Here is a 12,568-nt window from a genome sequence, read left to right on the forward strand (position 1 = left end):
TCAGCCCACTGGCGGTGGTCAATGTGGCAGGCACCAAGAGATTTCTTTAGGCAGTCCTTGTACCTTTTCTTTGGTGCACCTCTGTCACGGTGGCCAGTGGAGAGCTCGCCATATAAAGAATTACTCTTTCAGCAAGTCGCAATAAACTGAATGTATAATGTTAGTTACAAAAGCCAGTCGGTTCATAACATCCTATTTCTCTACTGATCACTTATCACCATCTGTTTTGACTCTTCTCAAATGTCCCAAGAATCTGATGCAACTGGTAAAGGTGCTACCTAGTCTCCTGAGTTCAGTCATATATAACCTAAAAATTATAGCATAGAAACAGGCCAACTTGGCCTTTCTAGTCCATGCTGAACATTTTCTCCCACTGACCTACCCTCAACCCATTACCCTCCATTCCTTTCCCATCCATATACATACCCAAATGCTAATATCGAGCCTGCTTTTGCCATTTCATCTGAAAGCTCATTCCACACACCCACCACTCTCATGTTTCCTCTTAATATTTGTCCATAACTCTCAGCTCATATCCCCTCATTTGTATCTCCCCCTTTCTACGAAAGCATCTCTACGTCAACTCTATACCCCTAATAATTTTAAATACCTCAATCAAATCCCCTCTCAACCTTTTACCCTCCAAAGAATAAAGAACTAACTTATTTTTATAACTTAGACCCTGTAACCCCGGCAACGTTCTCGTAAATCTTCTCTGCACTCTCTCCAATTTGTTGATATCTTGTACTTTGGCGACTAAAACTGTACACAATATTCCCAAGTTTGGCCTCACCAATGCCTTGTAAAATTTTAACGTAACATCCCAGCTCCTATATTCAATGATCTTGATTTATAAAGGACAACATAACCATAAGCTTTCTTCACCACGTGACTTCACCTTTAGGAAACTATGTACCATTATTCCTAGATCCCTATGTTCGACTGCATTCTTCATTGCCTGACCATTCACCATTTATGTCCTGTTTTGGTTAGCCCTACCAAAATGTAGCTCCTCAACTCCATCTGCCATCTTTCAGCCCTCTGCAAGCTTTGAAATCCTTCACTATCCACAGCTCCACCTATCTTGGTATCATCCACATACTTACTAATCCAATTTACCACCCCATCATCCAGATTATTAATGTATATGACAAATAATAACAGACCCAATACTGAACCCTGAGGTACACTGCTAGTCACTGGCTTCCAATCTGACAGTTATCTACCACTCTGGCATGTTCCATTTAACCATTGTTGAATCCATTTTACTAACGATTGAACTTTCCTAACTAACCTCTCTGAGGAACCTTATTAAAGGTCCTACTAAAGTCCATGTTCATTGACTTACCTAGTAACCTCCTCAAAAAATTTGATAAGGTTTGTTAAACATGATCTTCCCCTCACAAATCCATGTTGACTGTTCCTAATCAAACTCTGCCTATCCAAATATTTATATATATCACCTCAGTCCTGACCTCTAGCTGTCGGCACGCTGTCGTTACACATCTGTCTGCGCGCAGTTGGCACGCTGGCGTTACATCTGTCTGCGCGCAGTTGGCACGCTGGCGTTACACCTGTCTGCGCGCAGTTGGCACGCTGGCGTTACACCTGTCTGCGCGCAGTTGGCACGCTGGCGTTGCACATCTGTCTGCGCGCAGTTGGCACGCTGGCGTTGCACATCTGTCTGCGCGCAGTTGGCACGCTGGCGTTGCACATCTGTCTGCGCGCAGTTGGCACGCTGGCGTTGCACATCTGTCTGCGCGCAGTTGGCACGCTGGTGTTGCACATCTGTCTGCGCGCAGTTGGCACGCTGGCGTTGCACATCTGTCTGCGCGCAGTTGGCACGCTGGCGTTGCACATCTGTCTGCGCGCAGTTGGCACGCTGGCGTTGCACATCTGTCTGCGCGCAGTTGGCACGCTGGCGTTGCACATCTGTCTGCGCGCAGTTGGCACGCTGGCGTTGCACATCTGTCTGCGCGCAGTTGGCACGCTGGCGTTGCACATCTGTCTGCGCGCAGTTGGCACGCTGGCGTTGCACATCTGTCTGCGCGCAGTTGGCACGCTGGCGTTGCACATCTGTCTGCGCGCAGTTGGCACGCTGGCGTTGCACATCTGTCTGCGCGCAGTTGGCACGCTGGCGTTGCACATCTGTCTGCGCGCAGTTGGCACGCTGGCGTTGCACATCTGTCTGCGCGCAGTTGGCACGCTGGCGTTGCACATCTGTCTGCGCGCAGTTGGCACGCTGGCGTTGCACACCGGCCGTGGTTTTATCTGTGTGTTCTGATTTTCTCCCACATACCGTTAAATTACCTGTGTATGTGGACTGTGCTAGAATCTGGAGGAGTTGACAGCAATGTGGGAAGAATAGTATGATTAGTGTAGGTTGGTAACTTGATCAACATGGACTCTGGAGAGCTAAAGGGCCTGTTACTCTATAACTGCTTCTATTACAGATGCATTTCTAATTACAGTAAATTCTTCTCATTCAAGACTATTGAGCAATTGCTTAATTAAGCAATTGACTTTCAAGCATCATTAAAATAAATGTGAAAATATCATAATTTATACAAAATTAGTCCAATAATTCTAGACTAAAGAGAATTTTCCTCTCAAGATTTGGCAGGAAATTGATTTTTGCTGCATTTTTATTTCAATTTTTTAAATTTAGGCATGCAGCATGGTAACAGGCCATTTTGGCCCACGAGTCCATGCTGCCCAATTTGCAACCAATTAACTTGCAACCCGTTTCGAACAGTGGGAGGAAACGAGCCCCTGTGGAAAATCCACGCAGACATGAGGAGAATGTATAAACTCCTTACAGGCAGCATGGGATTAGAACCCCAGTCTCGATCCGCTGGCGTTGCAAAGGGGAGGTGCTCTGTCAACTGTGCCAACCTTTTTATTTATCTATTTATTTACTTTTTAAATTTTTTTACATAATGGTTAACCATAATATAGAATTGTGAAATAAAAATTGTCATTTACAAGGTTGTGATATAGTTTGGCAATTTATTTAAAAGTATGTACAGTAAAGATTTTGCATAATTGTCATGCAACTGTGGTGGAGTTCAAGGACCCTGTGGTAAGAAAGTAATGATTTTTTTTTGTATTTCTATGTTTGGGGGTGGGTTAAGGAGACCTGCACATTTGGGTTTCCCATGTGCTATGCACTACTCTCCTTGTTTTTGATGGTAGTGACCTGTGGTTTGAAAAGTGCTTGCGAAGTAGTCAAGTTAGATAATTGTAATGTGTTGTATGTGGTACACTAGCCACCACTATGGTGGTAAGTGGGCACCTTTTGTTCAAGATGATGTGAAGCTGCTTGATTGGTTGGAGCTGCACTCCTTTGACCCTTGGTGTCTATAAGTTTGTGAGATTTGCTGGTTACCTGCCTACCAACACAATGTCTTTCACTAAAGACTAAACTCCATGGACGCTAGTATCTGATGCAACAGTCTTGCCACATTATTCAGTCTGTTATGAAAGTTATACCTTTTTTTAAAACAAAATCAAATGTATCTCATCCATATAAATCTACCTGTATATTTTGGCATATAAACCAACTGGCAGATAGCTCAGCCCATCTTTTTTAGCCTAATTTTAAGGGTTTTATGGTATATCCAGTGTATAAGTCGACCCTCATTTTCTGGCTGTCCGAGCCTTCCAGCAACAACCCAAAGATTTTTTAAAACCCCCTAATCGCCAAGTAACAAATCTGTAAGCAGGAGAGGAAACCTCTGCCTACGGGCAGGAGCGCTGACCTCCTTCTCTGGACTGGGAGTGACGTTCTCGGAGCAGGAACCTCCTGCTGGGAGAATGAGGTTGCCGCTCCTGCAGGAGAATGAGGTCAGCACTCCTGCCACGTAATTGTAGAATTTCTGAGTGGGTTATGGCAGCACCCAGCAATGGGGAGGTTTTGCGGAATTGCGGAGGTGGCAGTGGAGAGGTGCTTCCAGGGTCAACTAATATACCAAATTGGCGATTTCAGGGTCGACATCCTGTGCAACATCTCTTGTCATTCAGTAATACTATAAAACAAATGTTTGTGTAGAACTGAGCTCTTTCCTATTCCGAATCCCCAATATAGCTAGTGCCAGGCTCACAGTGTCATCTTGCTGTAGAAGCTCATCGATTTGAATGTTCTCTCCAGACTTGGCATTCAGAATTTATTTTTCACCATTCTCCTCCACCTCCCTCGCCCCCTCCTCCATCCATCCAATGACTGACCCTTTCAGTTTTGTTGGAGCAAGGTGCATTGGAAATTGCTTTATTTTGGAGCCAAAGGAGTTTTAGTTTAAAACCACAAACAATTCACATTGTGGCAAACATATAAAAAAGAAAAGTATGAGGAAATCTCCCTTATATATCGGCCCTTCCCCCCTCTAATTTAAAGTTTCTTTTAATATACTGAAACCTGAAGGAGAAGGGGAATGTCGGAGCCTCATTAAATATTCACACCCACGTAGATGGAAATTGTGAATTCTTGAATATCTGGATCTAAATAATACAGGGTCTGCCTTGCAAATTTTAGGATTGGTTATGAATATTCTGTCTCAGCACTGTGTGTTGCTTGGAAAGTTGTAATGCTCCAATAGAACTGTGTTTATTCAAAGCATTGATATTGTTTCACTATCCGGGATTCTGAAACCATAGCCGCATTCGTGCACAATGTTAACAAGGGATGCTGCAGTTTGTTATTGAGCAGAAGTAACCATTGTGTCTTTACTCTTTCTCCAGGTGCTTTTAGTCAGTAGTAGTCGCCATCCAGACCAATGGATTGTCCCCGGGGGAGGAATGGAACCTGATGAGGAACCAAGTAGTGCGGCTGTGAGGGAGGTATACGAAGAGGTCGGTACCCTTTTCAATTTTTCTTTCTCAATTTGGTTTTCTAATAATTTTGTATAATTTTTGTACAGAAAGGTTGTTCTTGAAAACTGCTTAATCAGAATTTACTTGGAGGGTTTGTTTGCCTTTGGTGTACGCTAATAAAATGTGCATGAATGGTTTGCCCACTTTTATAAAGGGTATGTACATTGGCAACAGGTCACATTTGATGCGATGGTAATAGTTTCATTTTTTTAATATTGGGTTTATAAAGTGTTTGGTGTAATTAACTGCCCAGCAATGTTAGGTTTATTTAATGCCAATGGGATCAACTCCCCTATCTTTTTGGTCTTCTCTCTTGCTGATAACTATTAATGACTATAGGACAGTAACTGTCACCATGGCAACATTAAGGGTATAAGCTTTCCCTTCAATTGTTTGTGTGGTGACATCAAGAATAAGGTGCTGGGATTCTTGAATCAGTGTCTGGAATACATCCATTTGGGGTATCTGTCAGTTATTGATCATTACTCCCATTTAAAAGCATGTAATTTCACAATTTGAATCCTACTTTTCAATAAAGGTCATTGAGGTTTACATAACGGTTTATAATGTAATTGCTATAATTTTATTCAGAAAATTTAAGGCGGCATGTTTAGCACATGGCTATTACAGTGCCAGGGACCTGGGTTTGAATCTGGCACTTTCTGTCAAGAGTTTGTTTTCCATTTTTCACCCACCCTTCAAAAATATATTGGATTTGTAGTTTAATTGGGTCTATTTGGGCAGAAAGGGCTAGTGGTCCAGGAGGGTGTATTACTGAGCTATATCTCTAAATTTTTTTAAAAATCTCAAGCAGACTGTGTGTTAACCAACATAATCTTTTGTGCTATCTTCAGAATTTCTCCTGAAATTCTAATTTTCAAGAGTTGAAGATTAAAATCAGGTTAAAGTGAGCCAAATTATTTCTGATGGATAAAAATGGAGTTCTGCACCAGATGCCATTTCCTTCCCAGCTACTTTGGTCTGGATCAGAGGAAGTTGTTTCAGCAGAAGAGAATTCCTTGTATTTTTGTATACTTTATTTCTAAAGAACTTTGCTTCCAGGTACAGATTTGATTGAAAGGTCCATCCAGAAAATGGATTTTTAATTTGATTCATAAATTGAATTGGGAAGTACGTATTTTGTAATCTTGAATTTGATAGCGGTCTCTTTTAAGGAGGAATATTTGTCTGATCCAATTTGTTAAATGGGAGTTTGAGAATAAAAGGGCAAAATAATTCTTGATGACACTGTGATTATAGAAGGGAACAAATCGCTATTTTCAATTTTTATTCAAAAGCCTGAGTACTGGGAAGAAGGAAAGACAGGACAGAATGAATTGGATTTTAAGAGAAAATTGGATGGGATGTACAGAACAGAGGAACTTAGGAATATGTGGGGGTGGGGGGGGGCAGTGGGTGGAGGTACCCATTTCTCAGAAAGTGGCATCACAGAGGGTGGTGAAGAAGCCATTTGACACACTTGCCTTTGTCTGTCAAGACATAAAGTGCAGGAGCTGGAGTGCCAAATTAGAACTGTACAAGTCTTTAATGAGACTGCACATAAAGGATTGTGTACAAGCTACAGAAAAAAAAATCTAATTGAGCTGGAAAGGATACAGAAAATATTCACAGTAATGTTCCCGGGGATGGTGGACATTATAAGGAGAGGCTGGATCTTCCCCCCCCCCCCCCCCCCCCACTCCCGGTACATAGGAGGTTGAGTGGTCCTCTAAGAAATTTACAAAACATGAGGAGCATAGATCAGATCAGTAGTCAGTCTTTCCCAGGTTAGGGAAATATAAAGTTAGAGAGCAAAAACAAAGGTTTAACCTGGGTTACTTGATCTGTGAGGCCACAGCTTGCTCTTTATACTTAAAAAGGTCTTGGAAGCCACTTAATGGACTCCATTTAACACAGTCTTGCATCTGGTATTGCAATCAAAATGTGTCCAATCTATGCTCTGTGAATAGTTAGTCTGGTTTTGATAAAGATTGGTTCTTTGAACAAATGAACTCTTAACCCTATATTTGTCTGTCCTCTTCTATATAATCACATTCTTCCTATATTGTGACCAGAATTTCAAGCAAAACTTCAGATGTGGCCTTGCCAACATTTAAACAATTGTAAAGTAATATTGATACATTAATGATACCAAGAGGGGACAGAGTGTAGTGTATCTAAGTTTACTGATGACACTAAATTGGGTGGAAAAGCAAATTGTGCAGAGGGAACTGAGAGTCTGCAGAGGGATAGATTAATTGAGTGGGCAAGGGTCTGGCAGATGGAGTATAATGTTGGTAAATGTGAGGTTATCCACTTTGGAAAGAAAAATGGAAAATCAGGATTTTATTTTAAATGGCAACCGATTGTAGCATGCTGATTTGCAGAAGGACTTGGGAGTGCTTGCGGATGAATTATAAAAGGTTGGTTTGCAGGTGTAGCAGGCTGTCAAGAAGGTGAATGGAATGGTGGCCTCCATTGTCAAAGGGATTGAGTTTAAGAGCAGGGAGGTTGTGCTGTAACTGTACAAGGTATTAGTGAGGCCAGAATTGGAGTACTGCACGCATTTCTGGTCTCCTTGAAGGATGTATTGGCTTTGGACAAGGTGCAGAGGAGATTCACTAGGTTGATTTCAGAGATGAGGGAGATTGAGTTGTCTGGTACTGTACTTGCTGAAGTTTAGAAGAATATGAAGGGATCTTGTAGAAATGTATAAAATTATGAAAGGCATGGAAAGGATTGGGATAGTTTGTTGTTTCCATTGATGGGGGAGACGAGAACTAGGGAATATAGCCTCATGATCCAGGGTAGTAGATTTAGGGCAGAGATGAGGGGAACTAATTTTCCCAGAGGGTGGTGAATCTGTGGGATTTGCTGTCCAATAAAGCAGTGGAGGCTAACTTGTTATATTTAAGACAAGGTTGGATAGATTTTTACATGGTTGGGGAATTAAGGGATATGGGGAAAAGGTAGATCAGTGGAGATGAGCTCATCAGATTAGCTCATCAGATTAGCCATGATCTCATTGAATGATGGAGAGGCTTGACAGACAGTTTGGCCTACTCCTGCTCCTGTTTTTGTGTGTTCTTTTCCCTGCTCTTGTATTCTGAAGCACAGCTAGAGATGGCAAACATTCCCTACTGTTCCACCTGCCTATTCTGTCACGATCAGGGATTTGTGGATTGGTACCCCCAAATTCAGTTTGTTCATCTGCTCTCCATAACATACTACCATTTACTGTTCATGTCCTTCTCTTATTGACCTTCCAAAATGCACCTTTTCATACTTTTCAGGAATGACTCAATCACTGGGATCACTCAGTTGAATAGTTTGCTTGATTTGCATTATACCCTGAATTCTGAGAGGATTGTGATGGTATAGTGTGGTGCAACAGGGAAGAGTGTTCATTTAAATCCTTTGGCATACCCTGTTTTATATTAAAACTTTATACAACAGAAATACAGATCATTGTATATACTGCCAAATTTTTACACAGGACGGATTATGTTGTGTATTTTGATTTTTCATCTTTTTTGTTGACATAATACTTGAGCTATGCTGGGCTGTGGGGCAAGGTAAGGATGAGAACTCTTATTCTAGCCATATGGACCCCAAATTTGCAAAAATAAGGAATATTTATCCCTTAATTATACGTAATTCTTTCTTTTTTCTACTGGAATACCACTTTGAATCTCAGCATGCCATCTATCTAACGTTGATGAAGCATCAGATTTCCATGTTGCAGCAACACATTTCCTTGCTATTACTAAAACCAACTTAACAAATTTTAATTGAGAATCTGACAGCAACAATTTAGGAGTGGCACTTCCAAAATTTCATAACAAAAATAATTCAGAGTTTAAAGGAAAATTCAGCCCTGTTATCCGTTGCAAAAAATTTACTAATAGAAATCCAGAAAGATTTGACCTTTGAACAAGACCATGTAGAATGAGAAAAAGTTCCAATTTCTGTTCCAGATCTAATATGTTGATCTGATAAATTCGATCTCCATCCACTCAATTTTTGAGGAGTAATATATAATTGATGTAGAAAATTATAAGGAAGTAATCTCTACCTTGCATTAATAGTATTTGTCATAACTTCTTTACACAAATTTTGCCAATTTTGTTGATCTATAAATCGCATCTAAATCTCATTCCCATCTTTCTTTTGAGTTAAACCTATTTTGGAACAAATTATAGTTGATGGAATGACTAAAAAGTTTATTTCAAATTCAATTATATAGCATATTGTGTATATATGCTATATACACCTCAGTCCTCACCACCATTTAAGGCCACAAATATCCTTCCAAGTGAAGCAACGTTTGTGAATCTACTGCATCTGGTGCTCCCGTTGTGGCCTTCTGTACACGGAGAGACTGGGCGCAGGCTGGGAGATCGTTTTGTTGAGCACCTGTGCTCGGTCCATAGCAATGGAGGGATCTCCTAGCGGCCAACCCCTTCGATTCTGTGCCCCATTCCCGCACTGACAAGTCTGTCCATGGGTTTGTGCACTGCCAAACTGACACTCACCCGCAAATTGGAGGATCAACACCCAATATTCTGACTGGAGACACTCCAACTGGATGATATTAGCATCGGCTTTTGCAGTTTCTGCTTGCCCACTCCCTGATCACTCTCTCATCCCCATCCCTCTGCTCCCTTTCCTCCAGTTCCCCATCCCTTTCCCTCTCCATTGAGAGTTCCCCCCCCTCCACTCCCTTTGTTGTGTATAGAGGAAATGTGACTTTCCTGCCTGTCTGGAATGTGTGTATTGCAGGTGGTCACGTGTCCTCCCTGCCCGAAACTTACTTGGAAGTCACATCACCTGTTATTCAAGGTTGGACTCTGGCCACCCATTAGTGCACATCTTGCTGTTGGCTAATTTAAATAATCTAGGGTCATTATTGGTTACAAGCACAGATTAGCACTGTATATAACACGAACGCACAGCATATTCTTTCTAACTGCCTCATGGTCCAAGCCCCGGCACCACTGGAGGCCAGGTTGCTACTATGGACATTTCTGGAAGTGTCACAGGAAAGGTGTGCACTACACTGAAATTGAGCCTTGCACCCCTGTTGGTACAGGGAACCGGATGTGTAAGAGTCCCTGTTTGTAGTGTGCATACTCAAGTGTGAGAGCGTGTCGAGTATAGGCTCACTATTGTCGGAGTCCAACCTAGGACCAAGGTGAATGCTTATACTGTTGCTTAAGGAAAATAGTTATTGAGTACCATTTAACGTTCTTCTGTTTGTCTCCCATGTGTTAATTGAAGTTGCATGTGATTGTAACATTTGTGTCCAGACTCGTCTTTCTGTGAACCCACCAAACCTGATACTCTTCCCAAAATGATACCCTATCACTTCCCTGCTTTTTTTCTCTTGCCCTCCAACTTGTGTCCATCTACAGCCTCTTGTCTTTGCTCCTCCCCCACCATATTATCCCCCTGCCATTTTCTCATACCCTGATGAAGGGCTCAGGCCTGAAGCTACATAAGAAATACGTGGCTTGCTGAGTTTCTCTAGAATTTTTGTGTAAAATATTCGAGATGGGGGATAGATCTTTGGATACTACGGCAATGGAGTACAGAGTTGATGTAAGAAGCTGGCACTGAGGTCGAAGACTGGTTTATTGAACATTGGAGCAGGTGCATAGGGTTGAAACGACTGCTGTTTCGTATGAAGGGAGATTATTGATTTAAATTGCTGAAGGAAATTGGATTTGGAATACTGCTTTGAATTGTGAAAGGTATTACAGACCACAGACTGTTCATCCCTTCGTATCCGTGCTGAAATCTTTTCAACAATATCTGGGCCTACTTTAAGACTACAACTACCTTTCTTGATATTTAATGATTTGAGAGTATCCGTATTATAGTATCGCAATTCTAAATGATGCTGTGGAAATTAATACAGACCACTTGAAGGTACATTTAGAGTGGGATGAGATCGGTCAAAGCTTGAGATCTGAACAATGGAGATATTTGAACTCTTCCAAGAAGCAGAAGGATATCAGAATCAGAATTTATTGTCATGAAGTTTGTTGTTTTGCATCAGCATCACTGGTTCAAAATTGCTATAAATTATATTTTTTTAAAAAATAAATAAATAAATAGATCAATGGGTACAAAAGAAGAGAAAAGTGAGATAGTGTCTGTAGGTTCATTGACCATTCAGAAGTCTGATGGCAGAGAGGAAGATGCTGTTTTTCTACCAATGGGTGTTCTTCAAGCTCCTGGACCTCCTTCCGGATCGTAGCCTTGACAAAAGGGGATGGCCTAAGTAATGAGGATCCTTGAGCATAGAGGCTGCTTTCTTGAGAAACCAACTCTTGTAGATGTCCTCGATGGACTGGAGACAGATGCTCGTGATCGTGCTGGCCGAGTTCACAACTGTCCTATGCGTTGGCACCTCCGTCCCAGACAGTGATGCAACCAATCAGAATGCTCTCCACCGTGCACCTGTAGAAATTTCCAGGAGTCTTTCGAGGCATACCAAATCTCCTCACTAAGTAGAGCCACTGGCGAGCCGTCTTTGTGATTGCATCGAAATAGGGTCCCCAAGGTAGATGTTGACACCCAGGAATTTGCTGACTCCTGGATGAGGAGTGGTTTGCGTTCTTCTGATTTCCTCCTCCTGATGTTTACAGTCAGTTCCTTGGGTTTGCTAAAACTGAGTGTGAGGTTGTTGTTGTGACACCACTCAAGCAGCTTAGTCGGGAAATTAAAAGCCATAGCTACCTGGCTGACCAAAAGTGGAGTGAAGAGTATGTAACACATGCCCAATATTGTGACTATCCAACCCAAGCTGGATTGTGGAAAGCTTTGGAGCAGAAGTGAAAAGGGCAAAAATAGGCAAAGTGAGAACTTGAAACAATGCAAATAAAAAAAATGTAAAATGAAAATATAAGCTGGAAGTACTACAAAAAAGAGGTCTGGCCACTTAACGGGCGAAAAGAAATTTACTTAGTCTCCTGATGCTGGGGTCAAGTGCAATACCCAAACGTGCTGAAGAATCTTGCAGCATCCATAAGAAGAAAAGGATGACCATGATTTCAGGTCTGGGCCTTTGTCACAACAGAGGACCCCGGCTTGAAACGTTGGTTACCCTTTACTTCCTAAGGGTCCTATGTGACCTGAGTTTCTCAGTTTGCAAAAGAAAACCACTTCTGAGGATGGAGTGCTGCATAGTTGGTCTTTACCAAGAATGGTGATGCTGGGAAGTTTATAAAAGGAAGATGACAATCTGAATGGATTCAAGTTGATGGAGGAGATGGATGCATTTGAAATGTGTAAATGGTCCAGTCAATTCTGGGTTTCTGAGGATGGAAATCATAAAATCCCTGACCCTGTTCTTCCCAACATCTCTGGATTTGAGACTGGTACATGAGGACCAAGATTGTAAATTTTAAACAAGAAATTCAGGGCTAATCCTTGTAAACTGCAGACCAGTATGTTTAACTGGGCCAGTAAGGAAAGATTGTAAAAACAATGTCAGAAATTTGTGACGTTGGATTGATAAGGGAAAGAGAGCATGAAGTTAGAAAGGCAAATTCTGCCCAACAATTTTTCATTGTCAGGGTACGTACAGTATGTGACATCACGTACAACCTTGAGATTTTTTTTTTCCTGTGGATGAGGCAGAATTGCACCATGCTGGTAGTGCAAAAATGAAACTGTACTCAACGTACCCAAA

At 41.7% G+C, this 12,568-nt stretch overlaps 1 protein-coding gene across 2 annotated transcripts in view; it reads left to right on the forward strand.

The window, feature by feature from the left end:
* Positions 1 to 12,568, forward strand: part of nudt4a (nudix (nucleoside diphosphate linked moiety X)-type motif 4a) — a 68,226-nt gene that overhangs the window by 42,706 nt on the left and 12,952 nt on the right. For both annotated transcript variants that reach the window (XM_069909308.1, XM_069909309.1), the window contains exon 2: positions 4,738 to 4,848. In XM_069909308.1, coding sequence (XP_069765409.1) covers positions 4,738 to 4,848 — 111 coding nt within the window. The remainder of the gene's footprint in view (positions 1 to 4,737; positions 4,849 to 12,568) is intronic.

The sequence above is a fragment of the Narcine bancroftii genome, chromosome 13 (assembly GCF_036971445.1).
Source record: "Narcine bancroftii isolate sNarBan1 chromosome 13, sNarBan1.hap1, whole genome shotgun sequence".
Lineage (NCBI taxonomy): Eukaryota > Metazoa > Chordata > Chondrichthyes > Torpediniformes > Narcinidae > Narcine > Narcine bancroftii.